Source organism: Dermacentor variabilis, chromosome 9 (genome assembly GCF_050947875.1).
Source record: "Dermacentor variabilis isolate Ectoservices chromosome 9, ASM5094787v1, whole genome shotgun sequence".
In the NCBI taxonomy this organism is placed as follows: Eukaryota; Metazoa; Arthropoda; class Arachnida; order Ixodida; family Ixodidae; genus Dermacentor; species Dermacentor variabilis.
In genome coordinates, this window is record NC_134576.1 from 11,335,397 (window position 1) to 11,355,443 (window position 20,047).

The 20,047-nt window shown below is 43.4% G+C and overlaps 1 protein-coding gene and 1 pseudogene across 9 annotated transcripts in view; both read left to right on the forward strand.

Annotated features, from left to right (window-relative positions):
• The window catches only part of shf (WNT inhibitory factor 1), a 415,400-nt gene extending 405,555 nt beyond the window's left edge, over positions 1-9,845 (forward strand). For 4 of the 9 annotated variants that reach the window (XM_075670778.1, XM_075670774.1, XM_075670782.1 and 1 more), the window contains 2 exons: positions 5,740-5,832; positions 9,262-9,845. In XM_075670778.1, the coding sequence (XP_075526893.1) occupies positions 5,740-5,832; positions 9,262-9,305 (137 nt within the window). In that variant the 3' untranslated portion in view covers positions 9,306-9,845. Of the gene's footprint in view, positions 1-4,264; positions 5,837-9,261 lie in introns of those variants that run through there. The other 5 variants (XR_012823046.1, XM_075670776.1, XM_075670777.1 and 2 more) reach the window with 5 other exon arrangements.
• A 7,125-nt stretch (positions 9,846-16,970) lies between these two features.
• On the forward strand, positions 16,971-20,032 carry LOC142557952 (uncharacterized; annotated as a pseudogene).
• The last annotated feature ends 15 nt before the right edge of the window (positions 20,033-20,047 follow it).

A 20,047-nucleotide genomic window follows, 5' to 3' on the forward strand; every position in this document is an offset into this window, starting at 1 on the left:
TGTGACTGCTGAGGTTTCGACAGAATCAAACGCTTTCTCGTAATCAATGAAAGCTATATATGAGGGTTGGTTATATTCCGCCCATTTCTCTATCACTTGATTGACAGTGTGAATATGGTCTATTGTTGAGTATCCTTTACGGAATCCTGCCTGGTCCTTTGGTTGACAGAAGTCTAAGGTGTTCCTGATTCTATTTGTGATTACCTTAGTAAATATTTTGTCGGCAACGGACAGTAAGCTGATCGGTCTATAATTTTTCAAGTCTTTGGCGTCCCCTTTCTTATGGATTAGGAATATGTTAGCGTTCTTCCAAGATTCCGGTACGCTCGAGGTCACGAGGCATTGCGTATACAGGGTGGCCAGTTTCTCTAGAACAATCTGTCCACCATCCTTCAACAAATCTGCTGTTACCTGATCATACCCAGCTGCCTTCCCCCTTTGCATATCTCCCAAGGCTTTCTTTACTTCTTCCGGCGTTACCTGTGGTATTTCAAATTCCTCTAGACTATTTTCTCTTCCATTATCGTCGTGGGTGCCACTGGTACTGTATAAATCTCTATAGAACTCCTCAGCCACTTGAACTATCTCATCCATATTAGTAATGATATTGCTGGCTTTGTCTCTTAACGCATACATCTGATTCTTGCCAATTCCTAGTTTCTTCACTACTTTTAGGCTTCCTCCGTTCCTGAGAGCATGTTAAATTCTACCCATATCATACTTCCTTATGTCAGCTGTCTTACGCTTGTTGATTAACTTCGAAAGTTCTGCCAGTTCTATTCTAGCTGTAGGGTTAGAGGCTTTCATACATTGGCGTTTCTTGATCAGATCTTTCGTCTCCTGCGATAGTTTACTGGTATTCTGCCGAACGGAGTTACCACCGACTTCCATTGCACACTCCTTAATGATGCCCATAAGATTGTCGTTCATATCTTCAACACTATGGCCATCTTCCTGAGTTAAATTGCGAATACCTGTTCTGTAGCTTGATCCGGAATTGCTCTATTTTCTCTCTTACCGCTAACTCATCGATCGGCTTCTCATATACCAGTTTCTTCCGTTCCCTCCTCAAGCCTAGGATAATTCTAGTTCTTACCATCCTATGGTCACTGCAGCGCACCTTGCCGAGCACGTCCCTATCTTGTATGATGCCAGGGTTAGCGCAGAGTATAAGGTCTATTTCATTTCTAGTCTCGCCATTCGGGCTCCTCCACGTCCACTTTCGGCTATCCCGTTTGCGGAAGAAGGTATTTGTTATCCGCATATTATTCTTTTCTGCAAACTCTACTAATAACTCTCGCCTACCATTCCTAGAGCCTATGCCATATTCCCCCACTGACTTGTCTCCAGCCTGCTTCTTGTCTACCCTGGCATTGAAGTCGCCCGTCAGCATAGTGTATTTTGTTTTGACTTGACCCATCGCCGATTCTATGTCTTTCTATGTCTAGAAGCTTTCGACTTCCTGGTCATCATGACTGGATGTAGGGGCGCAGACCTGTATGACCTTCAATTTGTATTTCTTATTAAGTTTCACAACAAGACCTGCCACCCTCTCGTTAATGCTATAGAATTCCTGTATGTTACCAGCTATATTTTTATTAATCAGGAATCCGACTCCTAGTTCTCGTCTCTCCGCTAAGCCCCGGTAGTTGCAGCGGTGGCGCAGAGGAAGAACACCCGCCTTGCGTGCAAGAGGTCCGTGGTTCGAATCCCGGTGCCGGCAATTTTCCACCAGATAAAAAAAAAAAAATCCGCGTGTTGATAAAATTGCATAAAACAGGCCTGGAGTGTGGCCTGATCCCGGTGACCAGAACCGGTAACGCACTCCCTCACCAAAGCAGGATTGGCCACCCTGGTGCAGTACTTGGCCACAACCTCCTATACGAACAGAACAATCAAACTCCGGCCCTCAGTCCCCAGCAGCTGCGAAGCAACTGACCACGGCGGCAGTCAAACCTGCGACGCAGCAGAGAGTGCTAAGAATCCCTGGCTCCGGACAGGCCGCCATTGGAATATGAACCTGGCAACGTTTAACGCTAGAACGTTATCTAGTGAGGCGAGTCTAGCAGTGCTATTGGAGGAATTAGAGAGCAGTAAATGGAATATAATAGGGCTCAGTGAAGTTAGGAGGCCAAAAGAAGCATATACATATTAATATAGCTATGTATGTAAAAAATGAGATGCGCACATATAAGCGTTCGCACCCCAAGACGACTCTCTAATTTGCGAGTGAGCACGTCATCATCGGTGATACCAGCAATGTCTCCCGGTAGGTTATTGCACCGATTGATAGCGATGACAAGAGGTGAATGTAGAAGCTGGTTAGTTCTTGCAATGAACGGTTCTATTTTGAATTGGTGGTCCAGACAGAAAACACTCGATGGGCAGGTATGGTAAGAAATGGTAACTGGGAGCTGCTATGATAAACATTGTGAAAAAGATACAAAAGTGATAGCAGTCTACGCGATTTTAGAGAAGACAATCCTAGGGACACCTTTATTTCACTTACACTGGATGTTTAAGAGTAATTTTTTGCTATGAAACTGGCGTTTTTGTTCTGAAGTTATTCAAGTTTATTTATTAGTTACACCTTGTAAGGATTTGAGATTTGTGATGCATAATATTCCACACAAGACATTGTGGCCAATCATTCTGGTGCATGATTTGCCCTCATAAACTATTTTTGCTTGTCTCTTACAGCGATTTGAATGTTGCTATGGTGGGCAGAACCTAGGTTGCACAAAAACATCGCAAAATACAATACCACATGGACGAGAACAAAGAAAACTGAAGGGCCCAATATTTATTGATCATATCATAAGAAGCCTTAAAAATCTGCTCGTTGCTTGAAAAGGAATTGCGCTTTCCTATTCTCTCCCATTGGCAGCCCGCTACTTTGTCCCATGATGTGCTTTGGGGTGAAGCAATATGATGATTCTGTGCCAATTGAGGCAAGTTTTACAGACAACAAAACTGCTGGATAAATGGCAGTAAACGTGTCAGAAAAGTATTCAAGCCGATGGGAGAGTAGCTTTGAAGTGTTACAGGGACAAACAATGAAATATGTGCAATATTCCTCATGTTCAGGCACATGTAGCTTGATGATGTGGTCCAAGTAAAAATGCTTGCTTGAAACAATTTGGAAGGGTGTACAAAAGATAGTTATCTCTGAAAGTTTAATTGGAGGTTTAGGCGAGAAAAAATTTTTTATGTTGCACGCCACGTCCCTAGGCGTGTTTCACTGCGCTGCAGGCTTCTATGGGGCAACTGCGGCAGCTGCGTGGGTGGTAAGATTGTATGCTGTTTTCATGTGGCTGACAACTTGCAAACAGTGTGGCTGGCTGGCATGGCATTTCAGAAGGGCATCAAGGGCTGCCGATTGGTGCTAGGCGCTGCAGTTTCACTCCCACATCAATATGTTCGTGCAGGTATAACAGGCGCAGTAGAAGTTAGGTTGTGGGACCAGGTTTGGTGCTTTCAGGAGGGGGAAGTCTTTAGTGCCTGTGTGGCTGAATAGGAGGTGAGCCCAGTGTTGGAGTCATCAGCGATGATGGCATGAAGTGGCGAAAATTGCACATATCTTTCAGGGATATCATGGACTCCAACCCTACTGAGCACCCTTTCTTTTTCTTCAACCCTTCGATCTGGCACCCAAAGCACAGATATACCAGATATTTTTTGTGACCGTGCAAAAAGCTGCTCGGGTGCCCTCAGCTGAAGACAGGCTGCCATCGAAAGTGCTCCTGCCAGGAGATGTTACAAGAAAAGGTTCCGCTCTGGAACTAAAGTCGTTTTGATGCTAGCACAAATTCACAAAATTGTTATTGTTTTTGTACTGTGACGATGCAGCGTCAAAGAAATTGTGAGGTTTTTTTTTTTTTCAAATTAGCAAATTCATGTTTTAGTACTTGCAATACTTGATCTTGAAAAGTAGCCACTGCAGCTATGGTATGCCCGACACAGTCCAAAATTGCAAGTGATTTTGGACAGAGGGCACCAATTTCTTTGGACCAATGGCATGCAACAAAGGGATGTAATGTAGCTTGTATATTTACCCAGCTATAGGATTGGGGAGCATCTTGCATGAGGAAGCTATAACTCTCTGCAAAGTCTAATTGAAGAATCAACTCGTCACCATTTCTTTCGAGCTCTCAAATACTTTTCTTGCTGCATGCTCACAAAGTGGTGCAATTTGAGCTCTAACATGCATAAACACTTCTCATAAGATTCAGTGCCACTTAAGATTGCTGTTTCATGTCTGCAGCGGACACCACTGATCCAATGCTGAACATGGAAGTACCAACTGGCTGGTGGTGTGCTCTCCAGCATCCTCCGAAGGGCATCGCTGCTCACGCAACAGCAGCCATGCATGCAGTCCTCCTTTTCCATCTGGCATAACAATCGTTGATGACAATTATTCTGTTGTTTGCATGAAACCTGCGGTGTTGAGCATCAAGTTCTAGTGCGCCATACGCAAGCAGAAAGTGTGGGTCTAACTACCTCCGGCTGAGATGCAGTGTGGCAGGGGCAAAGCTGTGAATGAAGAGAATATGCAGATAAAACTTCACTTTTTTTCCACTCCTCGTGAAGTTCTCACAGATTGACTGCAGATAATGTCGTTTTTTCCAGTTGACAATATTTAACAGAGCCGTCCTCATAAAATTTCTTTACTGAAGATATGACTTATTCACCGATGGGGCGCACTGTTTTTTTTTTAGGGCGTATCAAAAATGCCATCCTTTGCTCCGATACGAGTAGATTTGCATGCCTGTTGCTCCGAAGTACTTCATAACTTTTTCATGTGACTGTGAAATGGGAGCTACTGTCAAAATCTGTATTTTCCCAGTCATCCTCCTTCATTCTCACTTCTTTCTTTCAGCTATTTCATTGGAGTTATGTAGTCACCCACTGAAAACTTGTCGCTTTAATCTTCAGCAGTTGTTAATGGCCGTGGAAGACCTAGGTATGAATGCAGACTTTTTTGGCACTTCTCTGGAGCTGTTTGATCTTCTTTTTGCAGAGGTCTGTCGAGTGTTTTCTTCCATGCTTTCTTTTTAAAGGACTCACTCCTATGGCAGCCAGCATCTAATTTATGATTTTATCCTCAACTTTCAGCTCACTCAGATCAGAGCGAACTTCACTCTCCTGGAGAGCACCTTCAGAACTTGTAGCATTCGACATAGTGTAGCCCATGCACTTGAACTTCCGGCATTACCTTGCCCCGGGAATGAGCCCCAGCGTAGGTTCAAGGTCAGCTAAAGTCGTGGTAATAATGCATGTCCCACACATATTTTTCACAAGCACAAGGAACAAGTTAGAGCACCACTGAGACTCTGTGTCCAATGAGATGAGCCATAGTTGGTGCCGAGGCACATACGGTGTGACGCAAGTTCAAACGAGCAACCCAGAATAAAGAACTACGAGTGTATCTCCAGTGCTATAAGCTTTTGCTATGTCACTAATTGTCTCTCACTTTCTCTGACACTTACTTTCTCGGCAGCAACCAGCAAATGCGTGTAAAAATGTGAAATACAATTTCACCATCAGCGGTGCCACTGCATCTTTCCATTGCCCAGGGATGCAGCCTCACCTAAAACAAGAACTACTCTGATTAACCTTTCAGAAATAGATCTCTTTTATAGTATGTGTCCACAGTGCGTCAACACTGTGGACAGTACTGCCGTAGGCGATTCCGTGCAAAAGAAGCTGTGTGCTGAACCCCTGCATTCCTCTTTGCAGAGCACTGCCAGCGGCGCTGTGTTCATGGCGTTTGCATCCGCCACAACCGGTGTCTCTGCGACGAAGGGTTCTTTGGCCGCAGGTGCGCCAGGCGTAGGTACACTCTCTCCCTCAGATGCTCACACAGTGACAAGGTGCAGCTGTCCAGTATTTCGAAGGCTGCCCTTTAAATTCTCCCAAGGCCTGGTGCGTTTCCATGCATCAGTTCTCTCAAATGCAGCAGACAGGCATGCACATGTGTTTATAAACATACGTGACCCCTGTTGGATGCTAAAAAAAGCAGCATGAATAGCAGCAGTGGCAGAAGGCTCGATTTTTTTCACCGATGCAATCTCAATCAAAGCCAGAGCAGGATCTTCCACTGCTAGGCACACTCCTTTTTTTATTCGCCTCCAAGTGATCAATTGAAACACACCTCTCTGCTGGTGAAGCGGTAATGCAATGGTGATAATACATGTAATGGTCCAATGAAAATGAGGACACGAAGACAGGCAGAATGTGTACCACAAGCACAAATTTTCAACCAAGTTCATACCACGTGCGCATGGCCCACCCCACAGTGTGCAGTTTCCAGGTTGCATGTGTGTACTGTATCTTCACTGCAGTACACACATAATTAAAGAAACACGTGCCTTGAAATCCGGAAGTGCAGCTGCCCACAGTGCAGCACTCGGCAGGTTGGGAAAAGCCACTGACACACTAAAACGAGGCCACCTTGAAATGCCAAACCTGACGTCCTCTACATTTTTGTGACATCACGACACAGAGTGTTGACGTTGTGCAGCAATAATGAAGTTGCCTATAGAGCAAACCGGAATGCACATTTGTCTGCGCTTATGTATGGCAGCAGCCACAGGAATTGAGCGAGCCAGTCTGTCATGCACCACTTGAGACTGTAGTCACTAACAAAACTGGCCCATAGAAATGAGTATCACTATTCTTGGGTTCAAAGGGTTTACACTGTCATTTACGTAAAAGAATGGCAATCTGAAAGTGTCGTGCTAGTACTTGTTCAAGTCGTTCAAATGCACGCACATTGAGGTGAACTGCAGTCAGCAAAACTATGCAAGTTTAGACTTGTTAACATGAGAAAAGACAATGTTTCAAAAACATTTTGTCTCGAAAACAAACATGCTTACATTGTCAGCATTAGCCACAGGTGTTATTTAACTGTTATATTAGCTGGAAACCGAAGGTGCGTAAGTGAAAATAACTCCTGCTTAGTGAATGTGCTGTCACCACTTTTCAGGAAAACTTATTTAGATCTCAATATTGTTCAATTATTTTGTGGCTGCCTCTTAATTCACAGGACCTTATAGTACCATGCTAAGCAACAAAAAAATTGAAAATACCATATTTTATTGATAAAAAATTGCCTACATATTGTTATGACTGTCATGTGAATGGAGTGGAGAAATGTGAAAAGAAATGAGACTAATGCAGTGACTAATTAAGCAAGCTAGGCAATGGAGCACTCGTGACATATGAATAATGCAAGAGCATTACATAAAAAAAAATGTCCTAATTTATACAGTAATCATTCAAATGAAACATCATGATATTCAAAGTTCATTACGATCACCCACCTCCATTTTACAGCCTAGTATGTAAGAAAGGAGTGCATAAACTAATGAATAATGATTCTTCATGCAGAACTCATCACTCTTAGCAAATAAGAGAGTACTAAAAGTTTTGAAGGAAGCAAAGTTTTTTCAGGCACGATACAGAAATACTTGCTAGCAGTTAAAGTTACCTATGAAACTTTTTAATGAAATTAGGAAGACTTAGAATTCCTTCTGCAATACAGTGTCAGTGTCTGGGGGTGCTAAAAATTTAAACATACAAGAGACTTGAAAGATAATCGAAACGTGATGACATACCCTGGAGGGTGGCTGATCATGTCAATACACAAAAAGCATCTTTTCCCAGGAGCTTGTATACTACGTACTTCCAATATTCACAATGTCAGAATGTGAATTTTGACATGGGAAAACTGCAGGGCAGGTCAGGTCTGCATAACTTTGACCACTCGGGGTTTGCCCAAAGTATGCGAGGAACGCATTTTGCCAAAATGCTTTGCTATTTCACAGTAGAGTGTGACCTCACACGTGTCAATTATTGCACATCTGTAGGGCAGGTGGTGGTAAATTGTTGTTTACAAAGATATTACCAGAAAGGTTGCATCTTGGAAACTCATTAGTTTTGATTGCAAGTTTTCCACCAAGTTTCAGTGCTGGGTTGAAGGCAAGCAATGTGTGAATACAACGAGGAAAATTAGCTGCATGAAATAGTACAGCTAAATGACACACATGGGATCTTGCAAACTGGACTTCACCTGATAATTCTGATGGAGCTCGTAACGAAAACAATAATTTTTTTTCAACAAAACCAGAGAGCTTTGTCTTCATACCACGCGTTAGCCTTTCCAAATAAATTATTTTGCACTCAATTGCAGCACCTGCAAGAAATGTGTAGCTGCTTACGAATGAAAAAAAAAAAAAGTGCAGCTGCATTTGGATGTGGCACAATCATGAAAAGATACAATTAATTAAACTAAATCTTGTGTTACCATGCTTCATATAAGTGGGTTTCCTTTACCTATAAAGAAACTGAGAATGCGAGATATGATGCAATATCTTACAGTGAAGCAAATATTTGTTTGCTTGCAGCTCAAAATGTCTACTACAGTTGCGAAATTCTCACACGCTGAACAAGAGCACCTGATGTGGCCAGCAGCTTCAGTCAGCTGGCTAGCCAGTCAGCATGCATTATTCGCACTAACTGTATCACTGCCATCGCATTGCTTTGGAAGGTTTCTTGTAACTAAGCATTGTTCGTGCACCATGCTTCAGCACTGCAGGACACCAATTGGCCAGCTAATTGCTGGCCTCCTGTCTGGCCAAGCTGGCTGCTTAGGCCCACCAAAATATAGTGAACATATTTTAGTCTCAGATTCAACTTGGTTATAACAATGATTAAGGATTGAACGTATGCACTCAAGTTATTTTTATGCACAGCGCATGTCTGCGTTATGTAAAATGTCATAGTTGCAAGATTGGCAAGCCTATTTTATCAAATACGGCCCACAGAGAAGTTAAAGAGAAACAAATGCAGCAATGAAACTTCACTTTGGCTCAATCGGCTATGAATTAGAAGTCTATACAACAAAAAAAATATAACCGACACTTCTACAAGTACCTTGTGGTAATCACCTCTAACTTGTTAAATAACAGTCTCTAAATAGCACCTGAGAAGACTATGATGCACATTATGGTGGTGACACGATGATGATACACCACATTCTGCTGTCGCACCTGGATGTTTGGGACATTCTCAATGCTCTGCATAATTTCATGTGAGCGGTAATCACGGCACTAATTTAAGTTTTGGTACCAAAAGTGTTGATCTCTGCAAGCCAGTGTAACACTTGCACTTTCATATGCAAGAACTTTGCATGGAAGCTGCTATGCACTAGAGAAAGGAAGGTCTTTTTAGATGTGCCTTTTCTACTTCACACTGCAGGTATACCTAGGAGAAAAGAACGCCGGAAGAAGCAGTTTGTCTGAAACCTGCTCATTTCGAAGATCAACGCTTGTGTGCCTTGCGAGTTCCAGGGACAACCAGCTTGACAGCACTGCCAGGTGGTGGGGCCAAGAACCATCTCGAAAAGCCACTCGATGCACGCATTCACTCTTCTTCCGTGCACTTGTGAAAACTAGCAAGTTGTTCTTATGCCGATGCACGCAAACAATGGCACCCACTGCGTATACTTCAGTGCAGACCACAGAAAAGACAGGGTGGTTTTGTAGTGGTTTCCAGCCAGACAGTCGGCCAAGGCGTTGCACAACAGTGGTGTGCTCCAGATGGGACAAGCTTAGCGTGTGCTGTGATCCTCCTGCGTGCCTCATCTAGTCCTGCCTGCTGGTGCCAGCAGTGTCCACTGCTCGACTCTGACGACTGTTCATCGCAAACAAGCTTTGAGAAGGCAGTGTGCTCGCCCAGTTGTCCAACGTCATGCGAGCAAATCCCAGTTTGTGAAATCCAACTGTGAACACTGTGGAAAAATTTTACTGAACTGAGAAAAAATAAAATGGTTACCCCTTCAACTCAAGGCTGTAATCATCACAGAAAAAAAAAAGAAAGTCTACATATTCATTACTCTGTGATGGACATAATAAATGAGTGCCAACGGTGTTTCATTTTCTTAAAATTTCAGCAGTCATACTGAATGGGTGGTGCGATCACAGACTGCACACCATCAGCTCCACACAGGTGTAGTTCACATTAACTTTATTACCCTCCTGTCCAGTGAAGGCCATCTCCAACCACTTGCATCAATTGCTACAGGCCTCATCTCGGCACACCACCCTCTGCATGCACCCGTTACCACTTTTCCAGACATGACAGCCACCGCTGCTGCTCCTGTGAGTGCGCAACCGGCCACACTCAGTGGTGGAGCTACAAGGTTTTGCAGACCTGATTCATTGCAAAGTTTTCTGCATCCGGACAGGCTGCCGCTGGAAACTCAAACTGGCAACATTCAGCAAGAATCAAACCACTTTCTCAATTTGTTTCAGCTCCCTCAATAAGGGTTGTTGCATTACATTTGGTCTTTCAAGATCTTTCAAAGCAGGACAGCAGAGTGCCTGCCATTTGTTTGCCTCAGTTTTACTGCTTAAGCCTCGGCCTTTGGTTGCATGTGGTTCTTCATTATGATCCAAGATAACTTTTGAAAGACGGCAAGGATTTTACAAGTTACATTATTCCAGGCACTGGCATTGCAAAATATCGGCAAGACTCTGAGAGCTGCCACAGCGTCAGTCGTTAAGCTGCACATCACACTGGCCTTACCAGTAATTGTACCTACAGGCACTGTGCATCCATTGTAGAGCACCACCAGTGATGGCATTTGAAGCAGAGGAAAACTTGTTGGGCGAGTTGATGCATATTGGCAAAGAGTTTTATGACTGCGCGAACAAACGACCACAAAGAGAGCACACAAGGACAGACGGATCATGTTTTTTATGGCCAAGACGCACAACGGGGATATCCTCTTCCGGTCCATCGTGCGTGAAAGAGAAACTTGGCAGTACGATGTAAGCTGATTTTTGCAGAAGTGTTTGTCGCACCTTGAAGTGAGCGACCCATTTGAAACAAAAAACTCTGAAGCTGTTACTAAGTTCATGCAGTCGAATGACGACATTGGCCTTGCCTTTTCCATTGGCATAGAACATTTGTTTTATTCTCTGCGTCTGTCCTTGTGTGTTCTCTCTCTGTGGTTGTTTGTTTGCGCAGTTACAAAACTGTTTGCTAAGCAGAAAAAGCATGGCACCATCTGTACCTTCAGATGCAGTTTTAAAATGCTCATTTTTTCTGCAACAAAATCAAAAAATGCTAAATTTATGCCTCACTCTTTCTTCTGAATCAATGCAAATACAGTCGAACCTTGCTATCACAAAAATTGTACTCTGAGCAAAAAAAAAAAAAAATTGGTTAAGTCGTGAATTTTGTTAAGTTGTTTTTGAAGTCTCAGCAGTAATAATTATTTCACAGATTTCCAGAACATTCCTGGTAGATAATACCTTCACAGTAGGCACTTCAACAAATCACAAAAAAATTGGGCCATAAAAGCGTGGTTATGAGCGCCGTTGCATGTGGTGCAGGTCGCACAGAGCAGTGCATCGGCATGGCTGACGGCGCCTCAGATTTGCATGTTTCGCATTGCGCAGCAACGTAAATTTTGGATGCCATGGCTGACAGCGCTCAGCACCTGGAGCCGTAATCAGATGACACCCACATTTTAAAAATAAAAGACAATATTCACAAAAAGTCGCACTTGAGCGTGAAAGGCGAAGCATTGATTGCAACAGCAAATTATTAGACAGCTATACGCAGTAAGGTTGGCAATTTCAACAGCTGTATAAAGCGCTGTAAACATTCACCAACTAATTAAATAGGCAAGCATCGTGTCACATGTGCAGAAGTAAGCACAAACGAGCAACTCTAGCGATTTTTCGACGTCCACTGATATTAATAAAATTTTGAATATGTGTTCTTTTTTGTACTCCGATTATCAGTGCCGAACTAAATGCCTGCAAGTCATTTAGCTTGCCTGAAAATGAATTTTAAAGATTGGTTGCATTCACAACTCATGATTATTTACTAGCCACCCTGTGTTTGTCACATTGGAGACTACACTGCCACTGTCACTCAAATTGTCGCTTAAATCGCCGCCGTCCATTTCGGAAAGTCTGTCAAAGTTCCCTGTGTCGTCAGGAGACATTATCTGCTCCGCTTCTTTGGCGTTAGCGCCACCTGTTCAGCATTTTTAGCATGCGTTCTGCGTGTTTACATTATGGTAGTGTAGGATCAGGTGTCAGTGACCTATCGTGATGTCACGCGAAGCAGCTACCCGTATCGGTTTCAATATCTCATTTATTGCTTATTTAAAATTATTGATGAATTTCTAAGCAAATTGAACCACCCTGCCGGTGACAGTACTGTCAATGCCTTTTGAAAATGACAATATCCTAACATGGTTAAGAAAACGCCAGAGTTGCCCTTTAATACATCTCAATCAATGACTACAGATACTCGTGCTTGGGACACTGGCGTGATGAAGAGCGACAGTAACAGCGAGCGAATTCACATTCGTGCTGCCTGTCGGCTGAATGTGAATTAGGCATGCAACAACACAGTGCACACCAAGCTTTTTCTGGTTGGCTAGCCTTCGAATCCAACGTAGATTACTTCCAAGACGCGCGCTACCCTGACCTCCCCCATCTCACAGCACACATGTCGCTGCTCCTCTTTCCTCTGCGCCTGCAAAACAGTTGGCACGCACTTCCTAGCGAGCGCAAGATGACGACGCTACCCCAAGCCACCATCCTTCTCTGCTCACCCTTGCATGCCTTCCCTCGTGCCTGTAGCAAAAGGTGTACGGCTACTACCTTATCGCACTTGGGCTTTGTACGGAACATCACAGCGATGAAGACAGCGGAAATTGGCTGGAGTGTCCATATAATCGCAATAAAAACAATGCAGTTTTGCCAGAAAGGTGGAACACTGATAACGGTGTAGCAAAAGCTAGACGAAGTGACGTTTGCAGCTTCATCGGTGTCACATGCGCTCAGGCAAATATGAACAGATCTCGGTTCTCAGGTCTATCACAAAGCCTCCCTAGTGCATGCTTGATACCATGCGTTCACCTCAGCCTTTGCATTGAATCTGAAGGAAATTGCAGCTCTTCGAGAAAGTTGGCAAACAATGTGGCAAATGGCACAGCAGTTTCCCGATTGCCGCACCCCGGCACGGTTGCTTCAACGGCATCATTGCCAGTACAAATTTTCATGCAAAAAGAGGCTTGCAAATAACTTCTGCCTCGGCTGACATTTTTATACTCTTCTGCTACATTTACCAGCCATACAGGCTTCAAGTGAAACGACCAATAACTTTACTAAATTGAAACTGTGCTATGAATTACTTTGTTAACTTGCAAAAAAATACATGGTTTACAATGAAGCTAAGATCGGGAAATGAAAATAGTTCATTACATCCTAAATTTCACTGAATCGAGGTTCATTACATCAAGGTTCGACCGTATTCTTTCCTTAGTGTAACTTCATTTGGCATTTCTTCTTCAAACATTCATAAAAAGGCTGCTTGTGCTTGGGATAAGAATGAGGCTAGCACCACTGAAGCATTCATGGTGCAAACAAACATGACCAATGATGATTCTTTCAGAATGTGAGATCAAAGAATCACTAAAGCTCAGTTTGTTCTCAAATTTTTCACTAAGTCATGCATCTCACTGTCTACTGTGAGGTTAGACATAATAACCATCAATGGCTACTATGACAAGAACAGCATGCACTACTTTGCATTACCACAGAAAGAACAAGATTGCGACTACTGTAAATAATTAATGCCAGACACACGTGGCAAAATCGGCCTACATTTTCCCGACTAACCGCATTGGCGAGAGTCAAAGGACCTCTTTTCATGTGTGACCATGCATACTGCGACACAAAAAAATATGTTCCGCCTGTGTACATTAAAAAACAACTGAAATGTCATTGAAGCATGATAAGGCTGAAGAAATTACATTGCAAGTCTGACATATAGATATGCATGCACAAGATGTTGAACTGCTCTCTGAATTTTCCACTGTCAAATTATTCTTCAAGGCACCTTGATCTTCAAGCCTTGAGTTGTGTAGACACTAGCTTTCTGCTCTTTAAAGGGTGCCTCACCAGGTAAGGCCATTTTGTCCTGACAAATGCAGCACATACAATGCACGCTAATGATTATGTCTGCTAAGTATTACATCCCTACGTGCCATAGAAAAAGCTTAAATTTCAAACCAAACGCCCTTCTCGTTGTGGGCGTTGCGCTCCCAGCCAGTGAGAGTAGACGTATATCGCCCAAGTGCATCTACTTACATGGCAGTGTTGCGACGCAGCTCATGGTGACATGCGACTTCGAAAATTATTAAGGCAACATCAGTTATTTGTTTATTCTGTTGCTTCAATAGATGAATTAAAGTTTAGAAGAATAATAAGACATACAAACCGAATGTCTGCGTGCTTTTGGTTTAATTCGTACCATAGCAAGAGAGATGTACTTTCATGTCATCTGCTTGTTCCCACATCATGCAGTTGTGTGTACAGATATGCCCTTTTCAACCAGGTTCCAGTGCATGATCATGCACACACACCTGCCTCATTGCTCGTGATTGTTGCACTGGTCATGTGTTCTCGTGTAGAGCGCACAAAACTGTTCGCAGCACATGGGACAAATGCAATAGCTCTTGTGCAAGACCGTCACCGGAAGTGCGCTATGAAGCAAAAATGTGAGACAAAAAAAGAAAAAGAAAAATAAGAAGGCTGTGACAGTATTGACAAGCTGTGACGATTCATCACACGATCCTCTGGCTCCAGTATGGGACAACGCACGGAAGGAATTTTGCTTGCGGAGACTAGACAGACCAAATGGAGCAGTGTCTGTTGGTGGTGACACTCACCTTCTGAAATCACAGGTTCGCTCCACTACAAATATTTCTATCTCTGCTATTAAGAAATTAAATTAATCTGAAATATTGTTGTGGTAGAACACTCCTCAGAGGGCACATAACTTCCAGCGTATAACCAAAATTTGCTATGTGGCCTGGTGAGGGGCCCTTTAAGATGCACAAAGTCGCTAAAGATACAAACTACTTAGACAAAGCAGCATAAAACTCTTACTGTGCCATGCAGCCAGCAGTTCACCCAGGAAGAGTTGCCTGCTTCTCATAGCAGAAATAAAATTACTACACGGCAGGTATAGTCAAGCCATTTGGTGGCACTTGAGTATATAATTGAAACTGCGAAGAGCCTTTGTAGTTGCACTGCACTATTTTCTTTTGTTCAATGCACACTTAAAGGGGCCCTGAAACACTTCTAAAAGTAATGATAGAATGGCCATACTATTGAAGCATGTCATCTCACCAATGTGCTGCAAAAATTTTTCGAATTCTTTAGTTATAGGTTGAGTTACCTCACCAATATCTGGCTTTCTCTCTGCCTCCACTAGTGCGGTGGAAGCTACACAGCGGAGAAAGCAAGAGGGCAAAGCCCCACCCAAAAGTCGCATGTCACGACAGCAAAAGGACTCGTCGTGGACGCTTCATGATGGTGGGCTACGTTATGCTGCACGCTGCTGTTATTTCGGAGGCCATGCATAGCAGGTGCAGCTACACACAATTGTCTTGTGCAGAACAACAGTGCGCTGATAAAAGGATTTTTCTGTCTTTTCTGAGATTGCAATGCTTCATTTATTTAACTAACAATTGTCAATAGTGTGTTACTGAGAGTGCTGTCACGACCACGCTGATGACAACACTGCGAAAGCGAGAGCAAACAATTTTTTTGCTTTTGCAGTGGAGCTGCATATGGCTAGGGCAACACACACAAAAACTATCGCCATTAGTGGCTCGTACTCATGTAAGCACTAATACCCCCGTAAGGCAAAGGCTACAAGCACTTAGCAAAGTGAAGCGCACAGTGCTTACACTCTTTGAAATCACGCATCCAAAATACAGAACAGCATGTCTAAAACTGTCATTGGCTGCCTCGGAGAAACCTAGTTGGGTATAGCCGAGTATGCATTACGATGAGGAGGCCACGCGTGCTTACCACTCTCGAAGAGCAGCTCACTTACAAAGCGCAATGACGCTAACTTAAATGAGTATGATGGTGACGCATGGCAAACACCACCGAAGATTGCGCTTGAGAGGCAAACCGTAAGTAGCAGGCCAGACGGGATGACGCGTGTCGCAAATCGGAGAATGCGGCGAAGAGACTCACTTTTAAAATGACATGGGTGAGAGAGCACCACCAGCACCCAACATACTTGGAATGCCTGAGGGGCTGGCGGGGTGAACCACGATGGTTACCACTTGTTAGCCATTACCTTCATGGCCCAATGATGCGGCAGACTAACCAATACAAGCAGAGATGCACACGCTCTGATGCAGGCAGCAGTTTGGAAACACAATTTTTCTGTGCCAGCAATTTTGCTCAGCAAATACAAAAGTTATTGGCTTGTAGCTCAGTGGAGAATAACAAGCCGAGGAACCACTAATTCCAAACAGTTTGCAATGTAATGCTCACGAGAAAAATTGACGATTTTCCTTTCACCACATCATTGCAGCTTGTTTCGTATTCTGCGCATGTTTGGATTTTGCATTTTTGTTGGACATTTGGTTCTTTATATGCATTTGCTTAATAAAAGCACTGGGTCTCTGTTGAGTTTACGCTGCGTTAGATTCAAAATTAGTCCTAACCGACTATCCCATGTTGCTTCAGCGTGTTAGCATAATGACTGAAAAAGCTCACCAGTTTCAGTACGGGCTGTAAACAGTTGAAATCGGAAAGCTCACTAGTAAATGCACCAAGCAAGGAAAGCAAGTAACAGCACGTTCAAAGAAAACCAAGGTAGAAGGGGGCTGTGGGCCTTTGTCAAGTTGCCGTTTACGAGCAGCTTTTACCCACAACCTCCATCATCCCGATGGAAATAAAGATTATTATTATTATTATTTTCTATGCACACTCGTTTTTCCTGTACTTAGTTAAAACCTACAAATAATTTTCCCTATGCTTTTTTTGCTGGCTTCATACTATTGTAAGTAACAAAAGTTGGGCCCCTCGGTTCCCCTTCTCGTTCATTGCACAGCAAATGTCTTAGAAACTACGATGCCTTCAGGTAGCACAAGCGGGTTTATTGGCGAGCTGATCTGCTACGTTCCTGTATTACATCGCACCTGCAGTGCCAGGAGTGGCACTGGCTCTCCAGGTCAGACCTGGTACACAAGGAACTCCTATTCGCTCCACACTTGCAGATTTAACAAGCGCACAGTAGCTTAGATGAAGTAGACACAAGCGTTAACTTGCGCTCGTCTCGCATCTACCTTCTTTTGTCTCATCTAAGGTGTGCACTTGCTAAACCTGCAAGTATAAACCAACTAGCCGAGCAACACATTCTACTAAAGGGACACCAAAGGCAAATATTAAATCAACATGAACTGTTAAAATACCATTCCAGAAACTTCGCAGCGCTTGTTTGGTGCCAAGGAAAGGCTTCATTTCAGAGAAAATCACGTCTGAAGGGTCCCCACACCTTAAGCGCAATCCAAATCGCCTGCCCCCGACCAGGGAGTAGTGATGTTGCACGTGCCATTATCGCCGTTTACTGCCGACGGTGAGCAAAATGACACTCGACAGACGGCGCTACTTTTTTTGGTGCAAAACCCAAATGTGCGACTATGGAGACACTGAGCCAAGGCAGAGCATTGAATTCGCTGCTGCAGCTGGTTTTGGTCAAGTGGCGTGGACCACTCACGCATCCCGTGACATCAAGTGGACGTAGAATTCTCTGCTACTTGCAGTTTGTACCGTTCATGCTGCAAGAAAAAAAGGCATCACACGCCCCATTGACGAGAACCTGACCTACTACAGTTTGACGTATAGCTGCAAGCACGGCGGAAGAACGCACAAATCCGTGTCAACAGGTGCTCGTCCTAAACAAACGTAAGTTATCGAATCCTCCGCATATTTAATTCTTTATTGACCTTTTACGAATTGTGAAATAATGGCGTTGGGAGGGTATAGCATAGTGCAGGAATGGCGTACACCACGTGGAAAGCCGTGAATGTATGTGGCAGGAGGAATGTAACTTCACTGCACCTATGTATCTATTTTCGCAAATCCATGTCAACAGGTGCTCGTCTTAAACAAACGTAAGTTATTGACTCCTCCGCATATTTAATTCACTTTACTGACGTTTTACAAATCATGAAATAATGGCGTTGGAAGGGTATAGCATGGTACAGGAATGGCGTACACCATGTGGAAAGCCGTGAATCCATGTGGCAGGAGGAATGTAACTTCACTGCTCCTATGTATCTATTTTCTACAGGACATACAAGATCAACTGCCCGGCCCACATTTCCTTCCTTGCCACCAAAGATGGGAAATGCTTGGAAGTAACTGAAGTTGTTTACCAACACACTCACACGTTGAGTGAGGTATGTCTATTACACTGCCATTAAATCAACAAATTAGTTTCCCTTTATCCCATAACTGTACTTTAATTGAAAACTACAAATACTATCCGCTATGCTTTCCTGGATATCTGTTGGCTTCATATGGTTGCGTCTAACAAGAACGCTAAGGCACTCGGTCAATTCTTTCATACAAAAAATGTTAGTACATGCAGCAGCAGATGAGCTCCTGAATTCGTTCTTCTTCTTTGCAGAAATGTTTCCAGCACCTGCCATGCCAAAGAAGACTCAACGAAGAGGAAACAGGAGAAGCAAAGAAACTTCTTGCACTCAAAGCTAATAAGAAATGCATACAAGGGCACTTTTTCAATGGTTGGAAGAGAATACTCCTGCGTGACCTTCACAATTTAACAATAAAGATGCAGGCGGAGAAAGTGAAAGGCTCAACGCTAGACTTCATTGCCTCCCATGTGCAGGAATCTGGCGGCACTATGAACATGCTTGTGGATAGTGATGATGTGCTGATTGGCCTTTTCTACCAAGACAGTGACATGAAAAAGGCATATGAGAACTTTCCAGAGATTGTTTTCGTTGATGCCATTCACAAGACTAATGATAAACGGATGCCATTGTATGTTGTCCTTGTGGAAGATTGCAATGGTGAGAGTGAAATAGTGGCATTGATATTGTGTGCAGGTGAGGACGAAGCAACATTACAAGCATTGTTTTCAAGGTTTAATGTGAACAACAGGTCAACCACGGACACTAAAGTTATTATGACTGACAAAGATTTTGTAGAAAGAAAGACCTTGAAGAATGTGTTTCCCTGTGCAGTGAGCACTATATGCTTATTTCATGTCCTGCGAACATTTAAAAGGGAGGTGACCATAGAAAAGATGGCTGTCACTAGTCAGATGAGGATGCACATTCTGGAATTATTGCAGAAGTTGTGCTACTCTGAAACTGAAGAAGAATACCAAGAGACCTATAAAAGCTTGCAGAACACTGGTTGTGCCAAGGTTCTTCAATATTTCGATAAAAATTGGCACCCGATACGCAATGAGTGGGTGGAAGGTTTGAAACATCAAGCCACAATTTTTGGAAATTCCACAAATAATCGTGTTGAAGCCAACAATCAGAAGATAATGCAAGTTGTCAAGCAGTATGCGCCTCTATTTGAGATGTTTTCTGACCTGCTTACTGTCGTGAACAGTCTGCGTCTTGAACGGGATCAGAGAGCAATGGAAGCCTTGCTGAAGGCCCCAGTGGTGAGAAATTTAACAAGTTGTGAAGAAGAATACTGCAACATCTTGACACCATATGCATTTGCTATAGTCTCCAAGGAACTGAAAAAGGCAAATGAAATGGATTCCTTAGAACAGTATGCTCATCTCGAAGTATCTGAGGAAAGCTGCTCATGTAGTCTGTCCAAAGCAATGCGCCTGCCATGTAGACACACATTCTTTTACCGTAAGGAGCTTGGTCTACCAATGTTCTTCGACAACTCAACACCAACAAGATGGACAAGAAGCTTTTATAGTCAGTCTTGTCGACTCTTTGCCACAGATCCAACTGTTGCAGGCCAAGCTAACGTGGTCTCTCATCTAGCAACAAGAAAGGTAATGTCAGAGTGTCAGAAGCATAGACAAGCTATGACAATTCTCCTAGATAGTGCGACACTTGTTGCGGAACTGCCAATGCGAAAGTATCAACAAACAGTAGAACTGTTGAAGGCATTGAAGAAAAGCATCGAAGAAAGAAAAGAGGTGT